Source organism: Berghia stephanieae, chromosome 12, assembly GCF_034508935.2.
Source record: "Berghia stephanieae isolate SIO BIC M18660-M18661 chromosome 12, UCSD_Bste_1.3, whole genome shotgun sequence".
Lineage (NCBI taxonomy): Eukaryota > Metazoa > Mollusca > Gastropoda > Nudibranchia > Aeolidiidae > Berghia > Berghia stephanieae.
Window position 1 is genome coordinate 41,158,902 of NC_088371.1, and position 22,500 is coordinate 41,181,401.

The following is a 22,500-nucleotide window of genomic DNA, read 5'->3' on the forward strand; positions in this document are numbered from 1 at the left end:
GAATTTGTAAAATTCATTTTTTGTTTATTCCTTTCTCTTTAAAAAAAGTTGTCCTGTATTGTCATTAGGCTCATGGAGCTGGAGTATATCCCGGTTTTAGTAGTGGGAAATAGACAATAGTAAAAGCGTGCTACCCTTTGGTTAGGATGTTACTCTATTGCAAAGTACTTCCCACCAGATTTAATAGACCCAGCTACTCTTTTTTTAAGGCAACGTTATATATTCAATATCTTCTGTCTTTGTTTCTGTTTCACGTGAAGTTCCGATGATGACGACGACACAACTGAAGATGATGATAATGATGACAATGATGATGATGTTGATGAAAGCAGTCAGCCAGAGCTGTCAGCACAGAAACCAAGACAAGATCCAGTAAAAGCTGAAACCAACACAAACAAAGTGTGGAAACCAGCTAGCTGAGTTATCGTTATGATTATAAAATACTTTCTTGGCCCAATATGAAGACTTACTGCGACTAGAAATGTGACTTTAACCCCCAAAAAAATTGAGTGTCACGAGAATACAATTGTATTAAGTTGTTTTGAATTGGAAAGATATGGAAATCATAACAAATGATAGTATTCACACCTCTTATGTTGCTTACAACATTGTTTCCATCGTTTCATTCACTGTATCATCAGGGCAGAATGAAATGACATTTTTGATTTTGGTTATTTCATTCTACCCTGGCGATAGAGTGAATGAAAATGTGGAAACAACATTGTAGGCAACATAAGAGGTGAGAATACTATAATAATTCAAGCTCCTTAGATAGTCGAGTGCTTTAAAGTTGTTAGATCTGTAAATAATTTGCTGATATTTACAAAACACTAATATGGTGTAATTTATTTTGTACATTGTTTAAATCAACATTCATTTTTCGGGTGAACTATCAAAAACTACCACTTCCATCATGTACCATTTCCCTCAACACAACATCCCCAATCCCTCTGTCTTAATTTCCTTCACAAATCACTTACCTCATCACACGCCCTATCTTCATGGCGATCACTAACTCACGAATCTTTTGATTTTACACCAATCAAACATTGTATCCTCAAATTTTCACCAAGAGAATAATGACCGCACTACGGCCCAGGCAGAATTTATGAAGCGCTATCTGCATCGCATTTACAGCTCCTTGTGTGAAGACAGGTTCTGCAGTTAAATTAAATAAAGGAATGATGCTATCGGCCACCCCAGTCCCGAGTGAATTCACACATGCTGTTCTTTTTTCCAAGATAAAATACGGTTATGGAATTCTCTCTCTCCCCAAGGACGTGAGAAATTCTGACAGTTGTGAAAAATTGATTTGTCAATTAGTAGAAAACATTTATGTGACAGGAGGGCAGAATCATTGTGATACAGAGCCATAACCTAACACTACCACCATCCCACACCACACAAATGGTGTGTCTATCTTTGGAACTCAAGCTACAACAGTATGGATTGGATCGGATTGGATTGTGATATAGATCCATAACTACCACCATCCCACACCACACAAATGGTGTGTCTATCTTTGGAACTCGAGCTACAACAGTATGGATTGGATCGGATTGGATTGTGATATAGATCCATAACTACCACCATCCCACACCACACAAATGGTGTGTCTATCTTCAGTATTGAAGCTACAACAGTATGGATTGGATCGGATTGGAATGGATGGATTCATTAGATAAACAATGTGAGAAATGGTGACTTTAAAGAAAGTCCGTTTCATTGTTAAAGGTTGGATTGTTACACTTTGACAATCACAGAAAGCAATTTAATTCTATATATTATTTTTCTTACTTCCTCTATTTAGTATTTAAGCTGAATAGATCGAGGTTGACATAATAAAGTATCCTTTGGTTAACAAAGAGCTTTTAGAATGTAACTTTCTCAAGGATTCTAATACAACTCTTATTAAGTTACCTTAGTGATGCAGTGGAATCCTAATAAAGTCAACACTGCTGAACCAGAAAGATGTGTCGACTTTATCCATTATCAATGGAAAACACTTAGATAAAAGAACAGAAAATCTGGGACAAACAAGAGGGGTTGATTTTAAGCAGAAGTTGACTTTAAGAGCGTTGGCTTTATTTGGGTTTCACTGTAATAGACGTGACATAATTGATTTTACAATTGGATTCAGTAGTCTGATGTCACGCCGCCCGGCAACGGTGGCCATCTTGGTTCTAAACAAAGAAAATCATTACTTTTTATTCTTCATGCTGGCTAGAACTTTTCATATGCCTTGTGATCAGAATGTGTAAAAGTCAAAACATGATCAAATTTACGTTTTTTCCCCCCTCTGGATACGCTTTTATGCTCGCCGGAGAAATATTTCATACGGCGTCCGCCATTGTTCCGATAGTTTAGAGCCATTTTTACTAAGTTACCATGCGTCATTAGGAAGGCAGTGACGTTTACGACTGTTGAAGAGTATTAGGTTCAAAAACTTCTTTGGTTTTTATTTTTATTCTCATTCTTACACATTTGCTTAACTCAAAAGAATGTGCTGTATTCTAAATTTAAAATTTAGGTAAGGCAGGAAAAACTTCTCTTGGGTTGGATTATTCATTTCAAATCTCTTCAGTAGTTTAAAGGGATTTTAAAAGAAAATAAACATGCATGATTTCTTCACTGTGACGTAATACACACAGAATTGAATGTTTTCACAATTATTTTCTATCAATTCTACTTATTTTATAGAGATTTAATTCAAGTTTGGTGTGATGATATTTCCAGTTGTTGCTATTATCATCATCATCATAATTATTATTATTGTTATTATGATCATTATTATTATTTTACAGGGTTTATTCTCGAAATTATTCTCTGGCATTTCAGACTTTAGGACTCACTTTATCCATTTCCCCCACAGTCTGCATGTCAATGTCCATCAAAAGAGCCTGTTTGACTGTTTGTTTATTTTTATCCAATGCTTTGGAACAGGTTTCCAGGTCTTATTCACATTCACCTTTGGAGAAAGCGATATTGAGTTGAATTTTAATTTCATTTGTATTTTTTAAAGAAATCTTTTTTTTTTTTGGTTCCATATTTGGCCTTTCAAAAGTGTACAAATGTTTGTGATAATAAATAATAATATATCGTTAAAGTTTACATGATGTATGTATATATATATTTTACAAGCTCAACTGTAGATTTGAATTGAATAAACGATTGTACACGTGAATATGAAAATAAGACGCTGTATTTGTAATTTATGATCAATAATTATTCTAATAAGAAGATTTAAGGCCTCGACATAGAGATGACATTGTGATATATACGGTATTATTTTTCTCTCCCTCCACAAAGAGCTGAGAAAGTGTATATGAAGCAGTGCTTGAGACAGAAAAGAGAAAAATACCAAAAAAAAAATAAATAAAATAAAATAACATCCCAATCCAGGCAGGCTAATTTTTTGGGATTTTTTTTCCTCGTATTTCTCTCTTTGCTTTGTCTGGCACTGTTTCACACACACATTCTCAGCTCTTTATCTTACACCAGTGCCTGCTCCCTAATCGGTGACTTTGAGATCCCCTCCCCTCCATGACAGGAGAGGAGAAATGTGTGAAAACATAGTAAATATGTGGTGAATAATTGAGGTTTGATGGTAGCTTAACTCACTCAACCCTAACACCGACTATATCCGTAATATACCCGGGTTTCCTTTTACCCCATGCCTATTCATTACATTTTTCTGAGACAAATTATAGGCGTAGTATCAAAGCTAATATTCTTAATGTTTACATGTTAATGGTAGTTGAATAAAACTATCTATGCACACATGCTCATTTTTTATATATTGTTTTCCAGTTTTGAAAAGTAGCAAAAATCTCTATGATTGAGTGAGTTAAAATAGATGAATTTTCTGTTATTAGGAATTTAGTAGTGGTCCTGGCAGCATTGCTGATCACATCAATTTGTGCCTGATTCAGAGTTTGGTTTGTTTCGTTGACTCCACCCTCTTGGATAGCACCAGGCTACTAGTTCAACGATTATAGGTAGAAGATCCTCAGAGTTGGTGAAGATGTATCTGGTCTTGAAACAATTGACAGTTTTACGACGCTTGCAACACATTTAGGTCATATCAGCGCCATTAAAAAAAGGAACAAAATTGGATAGTAAAACCATTCTAGATATACAATTAAAAGGACTTGAGGAAAAAGTAAGACGAAGGGGAATGGTACAAATAGGAACAGATGTGGATTCCACGAGCACACTATCAGTGTACTTTGAGATTACCTAAATGTTTCACCCAGACACCAGCACAAGATCCCACTAAGAGGAATAAGTTCAATGTTTACACATCATATGTTCATAATAAAAAAAATAACAGTACATAACAAAGAGATGATTTACAAGGAAAAAAATATCATCTCCCAAAACTATAACTTTACAGTCAACTGCTTCCCTCCCAGACAAGGACTCCGGCCAGGTTCAGGACAAAATTAAATAATTTCATTCCAAGTCAAAGACAGATACAGGGGAATAGAAGACACAGCAAACCTCCCTGCCCACTATGGGAGGTCCCTGGATTCTAACGCACCGAATTCCAACACGCTCTACAATATGGAATACTGGAGCTGGGTGATGGAATTTGATCTATATAACAAGTTATTACCTCCCATGAGTATCAGATTTCGGCACGTTTGGATTCTAGAACAGTTTTTGGCTTCTCACGAGAGTGTGCTAGAATCTAGTGAGTACTCGATAAAGACAGTAGGAGGAAGGCAGAGAAGGAAAACAAGTAAAATAAAATAAAAAAACACAAAAATTGAGGTGGCATAAATAATTTATTAAGTCATTGGTAGAACAGGCAATTCAATTAAATGAATCACATAGTCAAACACAGCTCTCCCAACAAATGACTGAAGCAACATACGTATTAACAAAAGTAACGAACACAAACAAATTGTGTTAACAAGCAAAAATTGATATAAAATTATACAATTTAATATAAAACAAAGAACAATAACTTTATGTACCGTCACTTGGGGCTACTTTGCCTCAAGGGGAAACTTTGCCTCAATGAATTTGGAGCATTTTGACTTATCAAAGCTTTGTTGCAGTTGTTGTATCCGTTAAAAGACTTGAATTTTTATCAAAGAAGATAATTGCGAAAGAACTAAATAATCTCTTATTGGTCCAAAATTCAAGAGGCAAAATTTCCCCTTTAGGCAAAGACACCCCAGTTGACGGTAACAAAGTTAGTGCTCATATCTATTCTCGAACAGTTAAAAGTTCTGTAACCTTCCAGTTGAAATAGTATAATTTTGTGTCAGTGTTCGATTTTCAATGCTTGTCCAGCAGCTGATGTCAAATGGTTTATTTTGGTCTTCCTTCAAAAAGAACATGCCCATGAGATAAATAATAGGGAATTTTATTCTATTTATAGCATAAAAAATCTATGACGATTAAAAAGTGTGTCAAAATATAGGGAGAGTAAATAGGAAAAAGAAAACAACCCCCTTCCATGTTACATTTATACTGTAGTGTAACATCAGACTACAGTATTATCTATCAGTGTAAAACAGTGTAGGCACAATTACAACCAAATCTGCTGTAACAATCGCCATTTCATAGAGAAAAGTCTTCACAATTCTGCAATACTCTTGCAATATCTTCTTAGTTCATGAATATCTGCAACTGAATCTGCCTTATTATAATGTCGATTTTCATTGTGAAGATGTTGACATGTAACAGTAAAACTTCTTCATTTTCGGACATACAAACGACGAAAACAATTTTAAAGAGGGTTGGATGATGGGACGATCAGTGTTGAAATTTATCCCTCTGTATTTAAAACACTTTCCGTCGCCTTGGAAAAATCAGTTGGAAAGAAAAGAAAACAAATCAAGAAGTCTGTGACATCCTTGATATCAGACCGACCCTAATGAAAGTAATAAAAACAAGAAAACTTAAGTATTTTGGACACCTAAGACGCCATCAAACTGTCAACAAGGACATTCTTGAGGGTATAAATGACGGGAAAAGAGGAAGAGGCAGGCCAGCAAGAACTTGGATAGATGATGTGAGGACATGGACAGGATTGTCGGCAGCCGAATGCAGTCAGCAAGCCGTCAACAGGGAAGATTAGCGTGTCATTTCAAGTCGACCTCAACCCATGAGATGACACTGGAAGAAGAAGAAGATTTAAAACACTAATGACCCTATCAAGATAATAAAGGTTTGGAGTTCTGGGCCTGCTACATTCTTGGCTTGATGAGGGCACCTGATATAACCAAAAGGAACGACTCACACTCACATTCAAAGAAGCAATCTAGACATGTGTGTGCCTCAAAATCACATTCCCCCAAAAGAGTAACAAACAAACAAATTTCTCAGCCCATGTCCAAGTCAAGACTATTTTCAGTTTGATATTCGAAAAGTAGACATCATTTATCATTTTTAAAATAAATTGGAAATTGAAGGAAAGTCTTGTGGGTTTCAAAAAAGATTGAAATTTGATAGCCTTGGCTCCCAGTTTAAGTTGTCTTCGAGGCCACGGATCAGCCACAAGAAGGGAGACCTTGAGATGAGTTTTCTCCACAAACATTCAGAGAGATGATTTAAGAGCACTAATGTTTACAAAAAGCCTGGAGTTTGGAGAAATTTAAAATAAAGGCTCATTCTCCGAGAGATCTTAGAAAAACACAGATATACCCCTATATCCGTATTTTTCTAAGATCTCTCAGAGAATGAGCCTAATAGTCCCATCATCCAGCCTGTTTTAAAATCATTTTTAAGTCATCATAACCAAAACCAGACGTCACTTCAACTCTAATCTCAAACGATTTGTTTTTGAACAGGTTTGACTGTGATTTATATTATACTGTATATCCATACAAAATGCAATACGAAACATTATGGGAAAACAACCTTAATTTCAACTCTTCAAGAAATGCAATGACAAAAAAAAAACGAAATAAGTTGAAGAAGATGATAAAAAAGGCTTTAAAAAAACAATACATAGACCAAAAGGCTAGAGCTCAGCATGGCCGCTGGTTCTGATAATTAAGTAAGTAAAAACGATACATACCGTACTGCGTAAAGTAAAAGGCTTTTGTTTTATAACAGTTATCACGTAACTCACACTCCCATACAAATTAGGTGTAATTTGATTCACATTGAAAGTTTTCATCTGAGTTTATCAACTTTCTATCAAGATCATGCAAAAAACAAAATGATTAAAACAAGGTAGAAAATAATGATGATAATTAATTTGATGAACAAGATAATTGATTATTGCACTACAAGGCTAAGATTTGATAATTAAGAGATGAAAATGAAGGGGTGAAGGAAGGGGAACAAAACGTAGAGAATGAGTTTGAAAACAGACAATTAAAAACTAAAACACGATCCATAGTCAGTGATCTGTAAATCACTTTCTTCAACTCACAAATCAATCATTTATCAATCAAGCATTTATCAATCAAGCATTTTTTAAAAGATGCTTAGAAATTACTTTTGACTCATTAATAATAATCTCAGACATTAAGAAAATATAAAATATCAAACAAAAGAATAATAAAAGTACACTCGTCAAATCTTATCACATTCACATTGACAGTAGCTTTCGTTAACTTATACTTATAGCCTGACACTAAGACGTCTTTTGACATCGGTTATCCGTTCTTTCAGCGCCTCATGAGTTGTCGTTAGTATTGCTAAAGGAAACAAATGATCCCATTGGTTGAACTATTGAACACAACTCACGATTTGTTTTCTTTTGTGGTCACTGACTTGTATTTTGATGTCATATTTTAGTCCATGCCAGGCTACAAGTTTACGAAGGCTACACTCTGACTCGAGAGACAACAGCATCATTTCACATCCACCGCGTCAATATCGCTCATTCATCACAAAATAGCAACAAAACAAAACATCACATTTCAACAACTCAAAATATCATGAATATGTACATTTCTAAATGCTTCATTCGTTCTAAATTCCAGGATTATTTTAGTCTTTACAAAGATTCAAGATTCAATTAATGATAAACAAAAAGTCATAACGTTTTAGGTTGGATCTCGGAATGTCCCTCAGCTAAACCCAGAGTGAAAATCTTATGTGTTAAGCTGTCAATTCAAATTAAAATAACTATAAACTTAACGCCAAACAGATAAATATTGGGATAAGATAAGCATATTTTTGCTTGGATCACATCAAGGAATAATATGTTATCTATTTTATTAATGCTTTTACACTCTTTGAAACATTCCTGAAATAAGCTTTTTCTAGTGGCAAAAAAAAGCCACTAACTCATATGTTTAATAAAAATCGAAAATGATGATTCTCGTTTTGCTGATAAAGGGTTTTGTACCAGAAACGTCCATTGTTTGTACCGTTTTTATCCAAAGCTTTTCCATTTTCACCTTGATGTTTCGAATCCAATCCAATTTCAGTCAATATCTATAGTTTGTCCTACAACATTCATCTTTGAGGAACGTTACCACTGGCCAAGGACGAGTCCTCCTCCCGTTCAGCAGCGTTCTGCTTTAGTTCCTGTAAAGTGTGGACAAACTGGGACCATTCGTCGTTCTTGGGGTTGGCAATATGCTGCAAATACACGAAGACAGTTGGTAAACAATGAAAAAATTATACACAAAACACACAAAATAAACCGTTAAAAAATTATTTTAGTTGTGAAGCTCACACAAACTGCATGATGAAACAATAAATAAAACACTTTTTAAATAGACAAATTTTTCAAAAATTAGTAAACGAATGAAAACAGCACAGTATTTTTTAAAAGTTTATTTCCTGCAGGTGGTCACGGTAGCTCAGTTGGTAGAGCACTTGCTTTACACGCAAAAAGACCAAGATCAATCCCAGGTGAAGTTGAGATTTTTCTGACAACCCCCCCCCCCCCCCTTTTGGTTCATCCAGCTGTGATTGGGTAGCACGGGCCTGTCAGACCTGGTGAAAATACTTTGCATCTAGCGTCCTATGCAAAGGGTAGTAGTAAGCAGTTGCTATTGTCCATTTCACACAAGAGAAACCGGGATAATAAATTCGGGCTCCATGGGCCGAACGGCTCTGAAGGAATACTTTTATTTGCTACACGTCACGTCTCCTCACCTCTCCGACGTCAAAGATGTGGATGCGTCCGTTGTTGTCTCCGACACCCAATTGGTGGCCAGTCTGGTGCCAGCGACATTGATTCAAGGCCGGTCGGCCATCGATGTTGATGGAGGCCGTGGGGACCTGGATGGCAAAATACAAAATTGGTGTGGGTGGAGGGAGGGGAAGGCAAGAATGTTTTAATCAAAAGAAATAAAAACATTATGATATAAAAATATATCTTTAAAAATTTATTTTTTAAATTAAAAATGAATATAATTAAAATTCCCTTTATTCAACCCCAAGAGGGATTATGTCTCTAGGGTCTAGTCCAAAGGATGACCGGAATGACCCAGGCATCAAACACAGTACAGCACCTCAAAGTAAGCATCACATTTTTAACCTTAAGCAAGAAACGTCGCACCCCATTGCTCACTTTGGGTACATCTGTAAAAATCTTAAATCACTTTTCATGTTAGAAATAGGTTTTACCAAGTTTGAAAAACAACAAAACAAAAACAACCTCTATCTAAAATTCAGTTACTTGAGCGGTGGCTAGAAGAGGTGATTGGACATAATCGTCAGTAAAATACAAGACATCTTTTCCTCACCTCTGTCTCGCTGTTGAGATTCCAAATATCCACTCTACCTTCCCCGTCGACGCTGGCAAAGAGGGCTGGGTGGATGGGGGACCATTGGACGTCGTACACGTAGTCACTGTTGTCTTCAAATGAGTGGATGTAGTAGGGTTGCTGTTTGAGAAACAAAAGAGTGGATGTAGTAGGGTTGCTATTTGAGAAACAAAAGAGTGGATGTAGTAGGGTTGCTGTTTGACAAACAAAAGAGTGGATGTAGTAGGGTTGCTGGTTGAGAAACAAAAGAGTGGATGTAGTAGGGTTGCTGTTTGAAAAACAAAAGAGTGGATGTAGTAGGGTTGCTGTTTGAGAAACAAAAGAGTGGATGTAGTAGGGTTGCTATTTGAGAAACAAAAGAGTGGATGTAGTAGGGTTGCTATTTGAGAAACAAAAGAGTGGATGTAGTAGGGTTGCTATTTGAGAAACAAAAGAGTGGATGTAGTAGGGTTGCTATTTGAGAAACAAAAGAGTGGATGTAGTAGGGTTGCTGTTTGAGAAACAAAAGAATGATAGCCAGAAGTTGAATCAAATGTTGTCGTTTTAGTAAATGAGCCAAAAGAAAATTAATTGTCTCTTTGCATTTTAATTTTATGAGTTAACAAAAAAGAACAACCCCCAAAAAATAGAGTTTTTATATAGCGCAATATCCACTAAACATGCTCTGAGCACTTTACAAGGGGTCCAAAACGAACAGCAACACTTAACAAGTAGGACAAGACATGATGCCTGGTACTGTTTTATACACGCTATTTCAGATCTTTGATCATGAACGTTGTTTATTAAACTATAAAAATGTGAAACTTTGCACATATGATCATTTAAATCTTTTTCCATTTTCAATTCCATGGATCAAGTAAAAAAAGTCATCTTGACAGTCTAGTTTTTGAAGAGTTTTACACTTGCGTCACATTTAGGTCATATCAGCGCCAGTAAAAAGGAAGAAAATGGAATAGTAAAAAAAAAAGTTCTAGAATTACAATTAAAACACCCAAGTAAAAGTAAGAAAAAGGGGAATTGGTTCAAATAGGAAACAGATGTAGATTTAAAGAGCACACTATCAAACTAGTATGAGATCACTTAAAAGTAAAAGACTCATCCAGACACCAGCACAGGATCCCACTGAGAGAAACACTCAAATTTTACAGAATACATCCAAAACAGAAAACATAACTAATAATAATAATAATAATAATAATAATAATAATAATATAATAATAATAATAATAATAATAATAATGATAATAATGATAATACTAATAATAATAATGATAATAATAATAATAATAATAATAATAATAATAATAATAATAATAATAATAATAATAATAATGATAATGATAATAATAATGATAATGATAATGATGATAATATAATAATAATAATAATAATAATAATAATAATAATAATAATAATGATAATGATAATAATAATAATGATAATGATAATAATAATGATAATAATAATAATAATAATAATGATAATAATAATGATAATGATAATGATAATAATAATAATAAATAATAATAATAATAAATAATAATAATAATAATAATAATAATAATAATAATAATAATAATATACAATAATGATAATAATAATAATAATAATAATAATAATAATAATAATAATAATAATAATGATAACGATAATAAGGGCCAGGGCCAGGACTTAACCAAGAAAGATCTCATTCCAAGACAAAGACAAAGAAAGCAACCCGGAAAACAGATATAAGGGGATAGAAGAGACATCACGTGACCCCCCAGCCACCATGACAGTAAGAGACAATATATTGACGACCTTCACCTTAATGCTCCATAGCTTGACGGTCCAATCAAAGGAAGAGGTCAGGAAGTACGGGGAGAAGTCAATCTGACCTGGCACTTTGTGAGTGTTGATGCTGGTGACGGGGCCTTGGTGGCCCTCATAGGCCTCGTTGATGCCGGCTTTGCTGCAAGATGGGATAGAGAACTAGTGTAAATGTTGCTGCTCGAAGCTCGAAGAAATAAATAATAACGTGAAGGTGAATGTAAGCTTCAATTCAATTACAAAAACAGATCAAATGAACGTTTCAGGTTTCCCCTTTATCAACAAAACAGGATGATTGAAACACCACAGATGAATGAGATGATGTGGTAGTGGCGTAGTTACGACGCCACTACCACATCATCTCATTCATCTGTGGTGTTTCAATCATCCTGTTTTGTTGATAAAGGGGAAACCCGACACGTTCATTTGATCTGTTTTTGTAATTAAATTGAAGCTTACATTCAACTTCACGTTATTATTTAATAGAGAACTAGTAACATCTAAAAATACTAACGAAAATGTGAAAACTGGAAAGGCTTGGGATGGGACCAGTACAGATCATGGACATTCCTCATCGTGCCATACCTTGGTTTTTGGATCGTTCTCATCAGCATTGTCTGTAATGTGTGGCTATGTGGTCTAGTGGTATGACACTCGCTTTCGGATCGGAAAGGTCCCGGGTTCGAGCCTCGCGCTCGGCGCATAGTTGAGTCCTTGGAAAAGGCTCTTTACTCGCATTCTCTCACCGTACTCAGGTGTAAAATGAGTACCTTGCCGTCAACAGTGGCGTCTTTGTCCGAAACATTGTAATATCGCCTAACAGGCGCATGTCCCGTCCTACATATTAAATGTTGCTGTTGACCAGGAACCCCTTGTAAAGTGCTTTGAGCACATTTAGTGGATATAAAGCTCAATTTTAAAATATAAAGCTGAATGTTTAAGCATTTCCATCGTCACCTTTTCATTCGTCTTTTTGTTTGTCCAATCCCCAGGCTTCAGGCAGCCCCCACCCCTCTCTAACAACATCTGTACATTGCTACATGGTTTGACCAATCAAAGGTTCACATTAAGGTCACCTGACCCAGCTATGAAATTCCATTTGATTTTATATCTCACTGTTTAAGTCTTTCATTAACATTTTTATCACCTGGAAGCCATCAGTGTACCATCAGACATAACACATTCATTCATCCCTATTATCTTCATTTTGGTGTCCAATATACTCATGACATCAACCAAATTCCATTCACCATGTAAAGAATAACATCTGGTTCAAGTCTAAAAGTTTACTAATCTAAGGTCCTTCCTGGTTATTGAATCATAATGTTTCTCTGAATATATTATATCAACAGTCAAATGGAATGGAAGCTTTGATTTAATTAACAAAGACAGATAATATGGACGTTTCGAGTTTCCCCCTTGTCAACAAAACACCATTCCATTTGACTTTTGTTATTTATTTCTTCGAGCTTCAAGCAGCAATGTGTAAGAATAATTTTACCTTCCATGCCTACAAGCCGAGTACACGGCACACTCCTCCGTCCCTACAATGAAATTGTTGGCGTCTCCGGACAGGAAGCTGAAACACGTGGCTGCCACTGGCCTCGACTGTTTGGCTTGGAGCTCCATGCTGTCCTGGATGGATCAGAAAAAGAATCAATTTGTTGTTTTTATGGTTTAGGTTTTCGGTGTTGTCAAAGATTTGTAGTCCCGTAAAGAATTAGAAGAAGCATAAATTCAGAGCTGCCAACCCCATCTGATGAGAATGTGTACAATGGGACCTCAAAATGGGGGAGATTTCATAAAAATGGGTACAATCCTGAAATTGACGGAAACTAACCATTGTGGAAGTAAGAGGAAGGTAAACTTACATAAAGTCACACCTAAAAGTGTAAAAGCTTGAAACGGACTTCCGGGCTAACGATGAATATTCGATGTCATGATATCCGACTAATACAATAGGAGCCAGTTCACTATAGAATAATAGAGCAATGAATTGGTATCGAGTACAAATTTGAACGATCCAGCAAGCTTAAGATAACAGCGATACGAGCATCCAGGCTATTACAACTAAAGAAAACTTAAGTGACTCCATACACTGAAAATGGGTACAATCTTGGGGGAAATGCGTACAAGCGTACAATCGCTGAAAATGCGTACAATTCCGCACTTTTTGCGGTAAGTTGACAGCTCTGTAAATTGTCCATCCAAAAGTCCCTGCTCTCTAATTTGTTACATCATCTTTTTACTTATGAACTAAAAAAAATAAATGATGAAAGTAGTTACGGTGGTCTTGTACATACCTGTGGCTGGGACATCATCTCCAGACTCCAGGAGCAGACTTTACCATCGGTGCTGACGCTGATCAGGTTGTGGGCATTCTGGGTACCGACCACGTTCACACAGTAAACAGGATGCTGGCAGCAGGTGGGAAATAAGATCAAAACTCACAGTTTTTTTTTCTTTTCATTGAAAAATCCATTACATTTTTTTTTTTTTAATGACAAAAGCCCATCCTTTTTCTTTTCTTCTTAAAAAAACAAAAATAACAAGACATAAATATCTGTTACATTATCTTATAGTGGCAAGCTAAATATTTGTTCAAAATTGCACCAAAAGAGCCATTAAGCCCCATGGAGATGGAGTTTATCCTGGTTTCTATAGCATGAAATGGACAATAACCATTGCTTGTTATCTTTTCGATAGGACACTAGTCTATCGCAGAGTACTTTCGACAGGATCTAATGGACCCAGCCACCCAATCACTGCTGGGTTGACAAGGGGATCAGAACTAAATCTCTACTGCGTGTACTTAGGCATGTCCATCTGTCGGCACCACAATCAGATTATCTTCAGCTGCACGGAGTTGCAACTCGTATGATGGACTAATAAATAAATATGGCTGTGCAGTCTCTATGGACGCTTGTCGCAAATGTTTGCGTCACTTTGAGTTTGTCCGTCTGTTTCTATCATCCAATTAGTAATCTGCCTCCATAAATCTCTGTCTAGTGCAAGTGATCTTAGCTTTAGAATGCCATCATGTGTGTTAAGGTACTGAGGTAATTGGATGTTTCCTTGTGTTGTTGAAATCAGTTCTTCGGATTTTGTTTCTAAATGTATTTGATATTTTTTGAGATCTTGATTCAATGTTGTTGGAAGTGAAGTTGGTTTGATTGAAAGTGAAGTTGAAAACATAACTGGACACACACACAGTATTTTTCCAGCAGACAGCAGTTACATCTACTTACAGTATGAGAGCTGGCAGACAAGGGAGTACGTTGTACGGGTGTACGTTTGTTGACTCGGTTATCCCATAAGACTATGCGACCAGAGTACGTTCCTCCTATCAACACATTCGGGTTGAACTTGGCAAAGCAGGTGGACAGAACGGAAGACTGGTAGAAAAGGAAAGGAAGAAAAAAAGATTCAGCTTTGAGATTTTATATAGCGTAATATCCACTAAACTTGCTCAAAGCACTTTACAAGGGGCCCCTGACCAACAGCAACATTTAACATGTAGGACGAGACATGATGCCTGTTAGGCAATATTACAATTTTTCCGTCAGAGACAACACTTGTTCACGGCCAGGTACTCATTTTACACCTGAGAACGGTAAGTAGAGTGTTTTCCAAGGACTGAACTATGCGCCAAGCAAGGCTCAAACCCAAGACCTTCCGATCTGATAGAGAGTGTCATACCACGAAGACCACATCGAAGCTTCCATTTCTTCTTATCATTGTTATTTATTTCTTTGAGCTTCAAGCAGCAAAATGTGCATTGTTTCCATCTAGGGTTACGACTTATCCATTCGGACCCAAAAACCTTCTTCGTCAACCAAAAAACAATAAAAACCAGTAAAAACATGAATTAATCTGCTTCTATCACGATGCATGACTATATACTAGTTATATTTTGTGCAAATTTGAAAGAGTTTGCATGACTTGTTTCGCAGATATCATCGTAAGAAATTTTATGGTTTCTAGGTATATTTTCGCATAAATAGCCCTATATATTGACCAAAAAAAAAAAACACTTTCAATTTTTTGGGGGGCTTTACACATCATATTTTAACAATATCTGTCCAAAAAAAATAATGGAATAACAATGAGGGCATTAAAGTAAATATTAGGATTTTGACTACAGGTCCCCCCTTAAATAAATAAATAAATAAATAAATACATAAATACATAAATAAATAAATAAATAAATAAATAAATAAATAAATAAATAAATAAATAAATAAATAAATAAATAAATAAATAAATAGGATAATCTTTTTCCTCACCTGACAGTGAAAAATGTATTCGGGGTCCATATTTTTGTATTTGAGATTCCAGATGAGGGCCACTCCATCGGGGTCATTCGGTGCATCTTCGTTGGCGTTGTACGAGGCTAGCATCAACTCAGGGTGCTGGCAGATACACGGGTTAACAGTTTAGTGATACTAAAACATTATATCATTATGAATGTACAAGGATTGCGACAGTTTTATCTTTTTTATTTTTCATTGTATTTCTTTTTTTTATTTATAGAAAGTAAAGCGCATGTTGAAATCAGGATAAGGCGCAATTCAAATGTCAGTTAGTATTATTATTATTTATTATTTTTCCCTGAACTGTTGAAAGATCTGCCTTATCACAATAAACTCCCTATTGTATTAATTAGTGAGATGCAGATTGACATCATAACAAAGTAATCCATGTTGTTATATAAGGTAAGTAGTCCTGCACAGCCAATTTGGCCCATGCAGCCGGAGTTTATCCTAATTTCTATAGCATAAAACAGACAATAGCACCCTTTGGATGGGATTCTAGTCTATATCGCAAAGTACTTTCCACCAGAGAAAAAAAAAAATCAGTTAAAATATTTCATCGACATTCACTTTGAATGAAATTTTTAAAATGTGGGTTACATCAACATTCACCATCTTGCAGAACAAAAATGGACAAGAGAGATGAAAGAAGAAAAAAAATAAAATAAGAAAGAAGATATGATAAGATAAGATAAACTTGGATCCTTTATGGAAATTATAATTTCGTATCACATCGACGATATGTGATAAGACATTTCCGACATCTGGTCATTCATTCATTCATTCATTCATTCATTCATTCATTCATTCATTCATTCATTCATTCAATTACAAGATTGCCAATTCAGGAGGCAAACATTTACTGAACTTTGACCCAAACACATTGAGTGGCCCATTTATAAGTGCTGAACTCCAGTAAAAAGACATGATGTACTAACTTTTTCCCCCGTTTAGCAGGTGATTGGAAGATATACTGAGGGTTTATGATATACTGAATTCTGTAAATATACGGAACACTGGCATTCAATAGACTTACAGTGATAAAGACCCAAACAACAAGCATTCAAACATAATACATTTGTAAGTCAAACAGGCTGGTTGCCCGATACCTGAGTGGACCAATCCATGCTGGTGATTGTTCTTCTCTTGGACCATCTCTCGTCAAAGAAAACCTGTTGAAGTTTCAACTTCTCTCCTGCCAGAAGGTCACTAGATTAAAAAGGAAAGAAGTTTCCATAAAAGTTTTGGAAAAGCCACTAAAATAAACAAGATTCAGAGGAATAATATGACTACAGTGTGTCATGACATTCGCCTTCGGACTCGAAGGTCCTGCTCTGAGCGCGCATAATTGAGTCCTTGGAAAAGGCACTCTACTCACAATCTATTACCGTACTCAGGTGTAAGATGAGTACCTGGCCTTTAACAGCATTGGCTCTGTCAGGAAAATAAATTATAATATCACCTGACAGATGGCATGTCTTGTCCTACTTAAGTTTTGCTGTAGGCTAGGGTCTCCTTGTAAAGCACTTTGAGCATGCTTAGACGATATTACCCTATACCCTATTCGATGGAGACTCATTGACTCACCAATCTGCCAATACTGCAAAGGGGCACGTCAAACCATCGATCATCTGGTCCTGCAATGCCCAGTAACAAAATTAGAAGGGGAGTACGAAACAATCTTTGGAGCCGGAGATGACTTGATGTCATGGATCGACAAACATAATTTGGAGGTGTAGCCATACGCTACTACTACTACCCTATATACATGTTCAAGGTTTTTAACAAATTTTTAAAAAAGAGACTGCAGAAAATCGAAATTCTCATCCACATTAATAAATCAGTCTTCTTTTTCTTCTTCTTCTCGTATGCCTTTATATCTGGAGTCCCGTTTGGTATTTTATTCTTTTTTAAAGCTGTAATATTAATTTTTGTTTGTCGTGTTATAAAGTATTTGGTGAGGTTTTTAAAAATAGTGGTACTCACTCGTCTTTTCCACCTTTGTCACCCCCACTGTAGTCAATGGCGATGTCGGAATCTGATGTCGTCAACAGTCGTTGGATGACTCGACTTGCCCGCATCATCGAACTCTGGTAATCCTCAGACATCATGATCTTTTGCTTCTCCTCCTCGCTTAACTCTCGTGCTGGAAACGTGTAGAAGGTGTGTATAACATCACAATAAGGAATAGGAGGAGGAAGAGGAAGAGGAAGAAATAGTAGTAGTAGTACTAGTAGTAGTAGTAGTAGTAGTAGTAGTAGTAGTAGTAGTAATCGTAGTGGTAGTAGTAGTAGTAGTAGTAGTAGTAGTAGTAGTAGTAGTGGTAGTGGAGGAGGAGGAGGAGGAGGAGGAGGAGGAGGAGGAGGAGAAGAAGAAGAAGAAGAAGAAGAAGAAGAAGAAGAAGAAGAAGAAGAAGAAGAAGAAGAAGAAGAAGAAGAAGAAGAAGAAGAAGAAGAAGAAGAAGAAGAAGAAGAAGAAGATGATGATGATGATGAACAACAACAACAACAACAACAACAACAACAACAACAACAAAAACAACAACAGATATCATTATCATGAAATTCTTGTCACCTTATTATCGTCCCTGCTATGTCTTTTCAGGTTTTTATCTTCCACCAGTGCCTGCTCCCTAAATTTGTCACAGCACGGCTTTGTGGTCTAGTGGTATGGCACACGCCCTCAGACCTGTAGGTCCTTGGATCATGTCTCGTTCTGGACGATGCAAAGTTGAGTCCTTGGAAAAGGCTCTTTACTCAAATTATCTCACCATACTCAAGTGTAAAATGAGTACCTGGCTGGCAACAATATCGTCTCTGTCAAAAAAAAAATAATTGTAATGGGACAGGCGTGATGTCTCGTACATGTTAAGTGTCACTGTTAGCTTGAGACCCCATGTAAATTGCTTTGAGCACATTTAGTGGAATTTGACTTTTCTAGACAGTGCCTTTCACCTCCCTGGTCATATGACTGGGAAACCTCGGTCACTTCTTCTCAGTGAAATCCCTCCACCATCCACAGTCACCTGCCATAGATCTTAGTGGATATTGCAAGATACAAAAGCTAAAGTTTTTGGGGGGGGGGGGGTTTTCCAAGCTATAAAGAGATGCAGATGGATATCAGAGATGCCAACCTAGCCTTTTGAAAACCATATTTTCAAGACCAAAAACCTGTATTTTAGGACAAAAACCTGTATTCACTGCGCCGTGCAGAAATTGATATCAACGCGAACAATAGCAAGGCAAATTATCTCAAGAAATGACAGAAAGACACAAAGAAAATAAGTTCTGCATGAAAACACTTTTCGTGTTGTGATCGTAATTTCGTGGATTTTTCACTTCAACCAAATCCCGTATTTTTCATGATAAAACCGTATGCCCGTTTTTCGGAAGAAAAACCGTACAGAATACGGGAAACCCGTACTGGTTGGCATCTCTGGGAGATGGCTAGGACGTGTTGCCAGATTGGAGGCAACTGCTTTGCCAAGAGCTGCACTCCATCGAGGGATGACGGCAAAGGGCGAAGAGGCGGACTCAAAGAAACCTGGGGAAGATCCGTGGATAAAAAGAGCTTAAAGAGGCTGCTGGTCTCTTCTCTTCTTCTCTTCTTCTTAGTCCTTCAGAGCCGTTTGGCCCATGGAGCCGGAGTTTATCCCGGTTTCTATAGCGGGAAATAGACAATTGAGCTTTATATAGCGCAATATCCACTAAAAGTGCTCAAAGTGCTTTACAAGGGGTCCCTGGTCAACAGCAACACTTGATATGTAGGACGAGACATGACGCCTTTTAGGCGATATTAGCAGAGACAACGCTATTAACAGCCAGGTAATCATTTTACACCTGAGTACGGTGAGAGAATGTGAGTAAAGAGCCTTTTCCAAGGAATCAACTAAGCGCTGAGCGAGGCTCAAACCCAGGACCTTCCGATCTGAAAGCGAGTGTCATACCACTAGACCACATAGCCGCACAATTGCTTGCCACCCTTTGGATAGGACGCTAGTATATATCGCAAAGTACTTTCCACCAGATCTAACAGACCCAGCTACCTAATCACTGCTGGGTCAGAAAAGAATCTCGACTGCACCCGGGATCGATCTACAAAGGTGTGAAGCGAGTGCTCTACCAACTGAGCTATCGGGACCCCCAAAGAGACTGACCTACCTAACCTACAATAATATCTGTGTCCATGTAGCCGACAGACAGAATTGGGAGTCCTCGGTGGACGCCTTATGCACCCCATGGCTGGATGATCTTGTTTGTTTGTTTTTAAGGGTTTTACGGCGCTTGCAACACATTCAGGTCATATCAGCGCCAGCAAAAAGGAAGAAAATGGGATAATTAAAAGTTATAGAATTACAATTAAAGCACCCAAGAAAAGGTAAGACAAAGGGGAACTGGGAACAAATAGGGATCAGATGTAGATTCCAAGAGCATACCACCAAAGTACTTAGTTTGAGATCACCTATATGTCTCATCCAGACACAAGCACAAAATCCAACAAAGAGGAATACACTCAAATGTTTACATTATACATTCAAAATAACAAATGTAATAATACATAACAGAGAGATGATTTACAAGGAAAAAAATATCATCTCCCAAAACAATAACTATGCATTTGAGTGTTTCCCTCCCAGCCAGGACTAAACCAGGTAATCTCATTCCAAGACAAAGACAGAAAGCATGTTGGAAAACAGATATAGGGGGATAGAAGACACCAAATGTACCTCCCTGTCCACTATTGGAGGTCAGGAACCCCACCCAGATGGCTGGATGAGGATTAAGTAAGTATAACTGGCACAGAAATAAAATGACACGTCAGAGGAAATACTCACCCTTGGCCTTCTCCTCCTGCTCCTTCTTCTTGTCCTCCTCGGTGGTGACTGGCTTCACCATCTCCACGTGAGGCATCCGATGGCCGTGGTGGTGACCTCCGACCTCCATGGAATCTGTGTCGGCGTCATCATCTGTGTGATCAGCGTTGTCATAGACCAAAACTGTGTGTTAATAATTTCTCTCGACTGTCCTACAACTATCTTCTCATTCTTGACAATCAGCAATAAATAGCATTAGAAATTAACTCACTCAACCCTAGCCATGATGCGGTCCATTTCAGGTACTTATCATAATTATGACCGGCTGTCTCAAGGCAGCATTATGTCAGGATAAACCTTATGCTTAAAACACATGTATGACCTTAGGGGTTACGGTCTAGATGTCATTGTGTTGAATAAACAGTGTCTTACATTGCAAATCCTTTTTTTTTTTTAAAGTTTATTTCTTATCATTTTAATACTAAATTTACTTTTGGGCATCCTATTCATTACCACAAAGATCTGACCAAGTGTGTATGAAAGGTGCCAGACAAAGCAAGAAAGAAAAATACAAAAAAAGAAAAAAAACATCCCAAAAAAATCAGTAGACTGGGATGGGTTTTTTTCTTGTATTTTTCATTCTTGCTTTGTCTGTCTGGCACCTTTCATACACACTTGGTCGGATCTTTATCTTACACCAGTGCCTGCTCTTAATTTCTTAATTATTCATTCTGACATAATACCATTTCAAGACGTTGGGTCACAAATGAACTCATTTAAAGATCTGAAAAGTGTGTATGAAACAGTGTCAGACGAGGCAGGAGAGAAGAAAAATACAAAAATAAAAACTGTCCCACAAAATTAGTCTTCCTTCACTTCCAAGTAAGACTGATTGTTTACGATAGATTTTTTCTTTTTCTTGTATTTTTCTGTCTTGCTTTGTCTGGCTCTGTTTTCTACACACTGTTTTAGATCCTTATCTTACAGCTCGTTAATTTGGACTCATTTACTCCCAATCTAAAAGAAAATAGACATGTGCATAGTTTTATTCAACTACAAATATCGTGCAAAAAATTTTAAACAGCGGTTTTAATAGTAATGTATTTTAATTTGTCTACGATAAATGTAAATAATGATGGGGTAAAAGAAACCACAGTCAAATACTGAGACATTCAGTGTTGGCAGACTTGTCAATCAACCTCAATTATTTGAAAAGATTTCTCATATTTTTCCAAACGTCTATGGTCATTTTATCATATTTATTCCCCAAAAATCGTATTTTCAACCGTCCAAAAATTCAAATCACTGAAATTATGGAAAGTTTATCAAGCGAGAGGATAGGAAAGTCCTGCAATTCCTATGACATTTGTCCTGTCTACTCAGATTCTCATCAAGGTGGAGATTATATCAAAATGACCTTCAACTATTCCACTTTTATAATTTTTTTCTCCTTTTAATTACAAACTCGTGTATCATATTTTAGTCAACATTCCCATATTTTGGATCTAAAAGAGTACGAAAATATGAGAAATCATACTGGTGGACAAGCCTGTGTTAGGGTTGAGTGAGGTTTTAAAAACAAATTATAACATTTTTGAAAGTAGAACGTAGTTGGTGTCAAACTACCTGTTTATCTAGTCATTATTTTTTGTTGTTGTCAACCACAGGGGTGAATATTGCTCACCAATTTGATTGATCCAACCAACCCATAATAAATTGCGAACAATACAAATTTTATGCAATGGTTACGACTATTCGTTGCCATTTCACAAGTAACACCTGATGAGCATTTGACTACAGGGACAAGCATAGGTCAGAGGTGAGGTCTTTGGTTCGTATCTGAAAGGTACTAAGTATGGCAACACGCCATGCT

At 36.7% G+C, this 22,500-nt stretch overlaps 2 protein-coding genes across 23 annotated transcripts in view; one reads left to right on the forward strand and one right to left on the reverse strand.

Annotated features, from left to right (window-relative positions):
• Positions 1 to 3,192, forward strand: part of LOC144958290 (uncharacterized) — a 25,518-nt gene extending 22,326 nt beyond the window's left edge. For all 3 annotated transcript variants that reach the window (XM_078890163.1, XM_078890164.1, XM_078890165.1), the window contains exon 12: positions 261 to 3,192. In XM_078890163.1, the coding sequence (XP_078746289.1) occupies positions 261 to 420 (160 nt within the window). In that variant the 3' untranslated portion in view covers positions 421 to 3,192. The remainder of the gene's footprint in view (positions 1 to 260) is intronic.
• Positions 3,193 to 4,771: 1,579 nt separating this feature from the next.
• The window catches only part of LOC144958080 (cytoplasmic dynein 1 intermediate chain 1-like), a 49,077-nt gene continuing 31,348 nt past the window's right edge, over positions 4,772 to 22,500 (reverse strand). For 12 of the 20 annotated variants that reach the window (XM_078889706.1, XM_078889697.1, XM_078889709.1 and 9 more), the window contains 11 exons: positions 20,649 to 20,810; positions 17,801 to 17,960; positions 16,924 to 17,023; positions 15,788 to 15,913; positions 14,750 to 14,896; positions 13,805 to 13,918; positions 13,003 to 13,136; positions 11,499 to 11,643; positions 9,672 to 9,812; positions 9,079 to 9,204; positions 4,772 to 8,556 (listed from right to left, as the gene is read on the reverse strand). In XM_078889706.1, the coding sequence (XP_078745832.1) occupies positions 8,431 to 8,556; positions 9,079 to 9,204; positions 9,672 to 9,812; positions 11,499 to 11,643; positions 13,003 to 13,136; positions 13,805 to 13,918; positions 14,750 to 14,896; positions 15,788 to 15,913; positions 16,924 to 17,023; positions 17,801 to 17,960; positions 20,649 to 20,810 (1,481 nt within the window). In that variant the 3' untranslated portion in view covers positions 4,772 to 8,430. Of the gene's footprint in view, positions 8,557 to 9,078; positions 9,205 to 9,671; positions 9,813 to 10,056; positions 10,183 to 11,498; positions 11,644 to 13,002; positions 13,137 to 13,804; positions 13,919 to 14,749; positions 14,897 to 15,787; positions 15,914 to 16,923; positions 17,024 to 17,800; positions 17,961 to 20,648; positions 20,811 to 22,500 lie in introns of those variants that run through there. The other 8 variants (XM_078889711.1, XM_078889713.1, XM_078889705.1 and 5 more) reach the window with 2 other exon arrangements.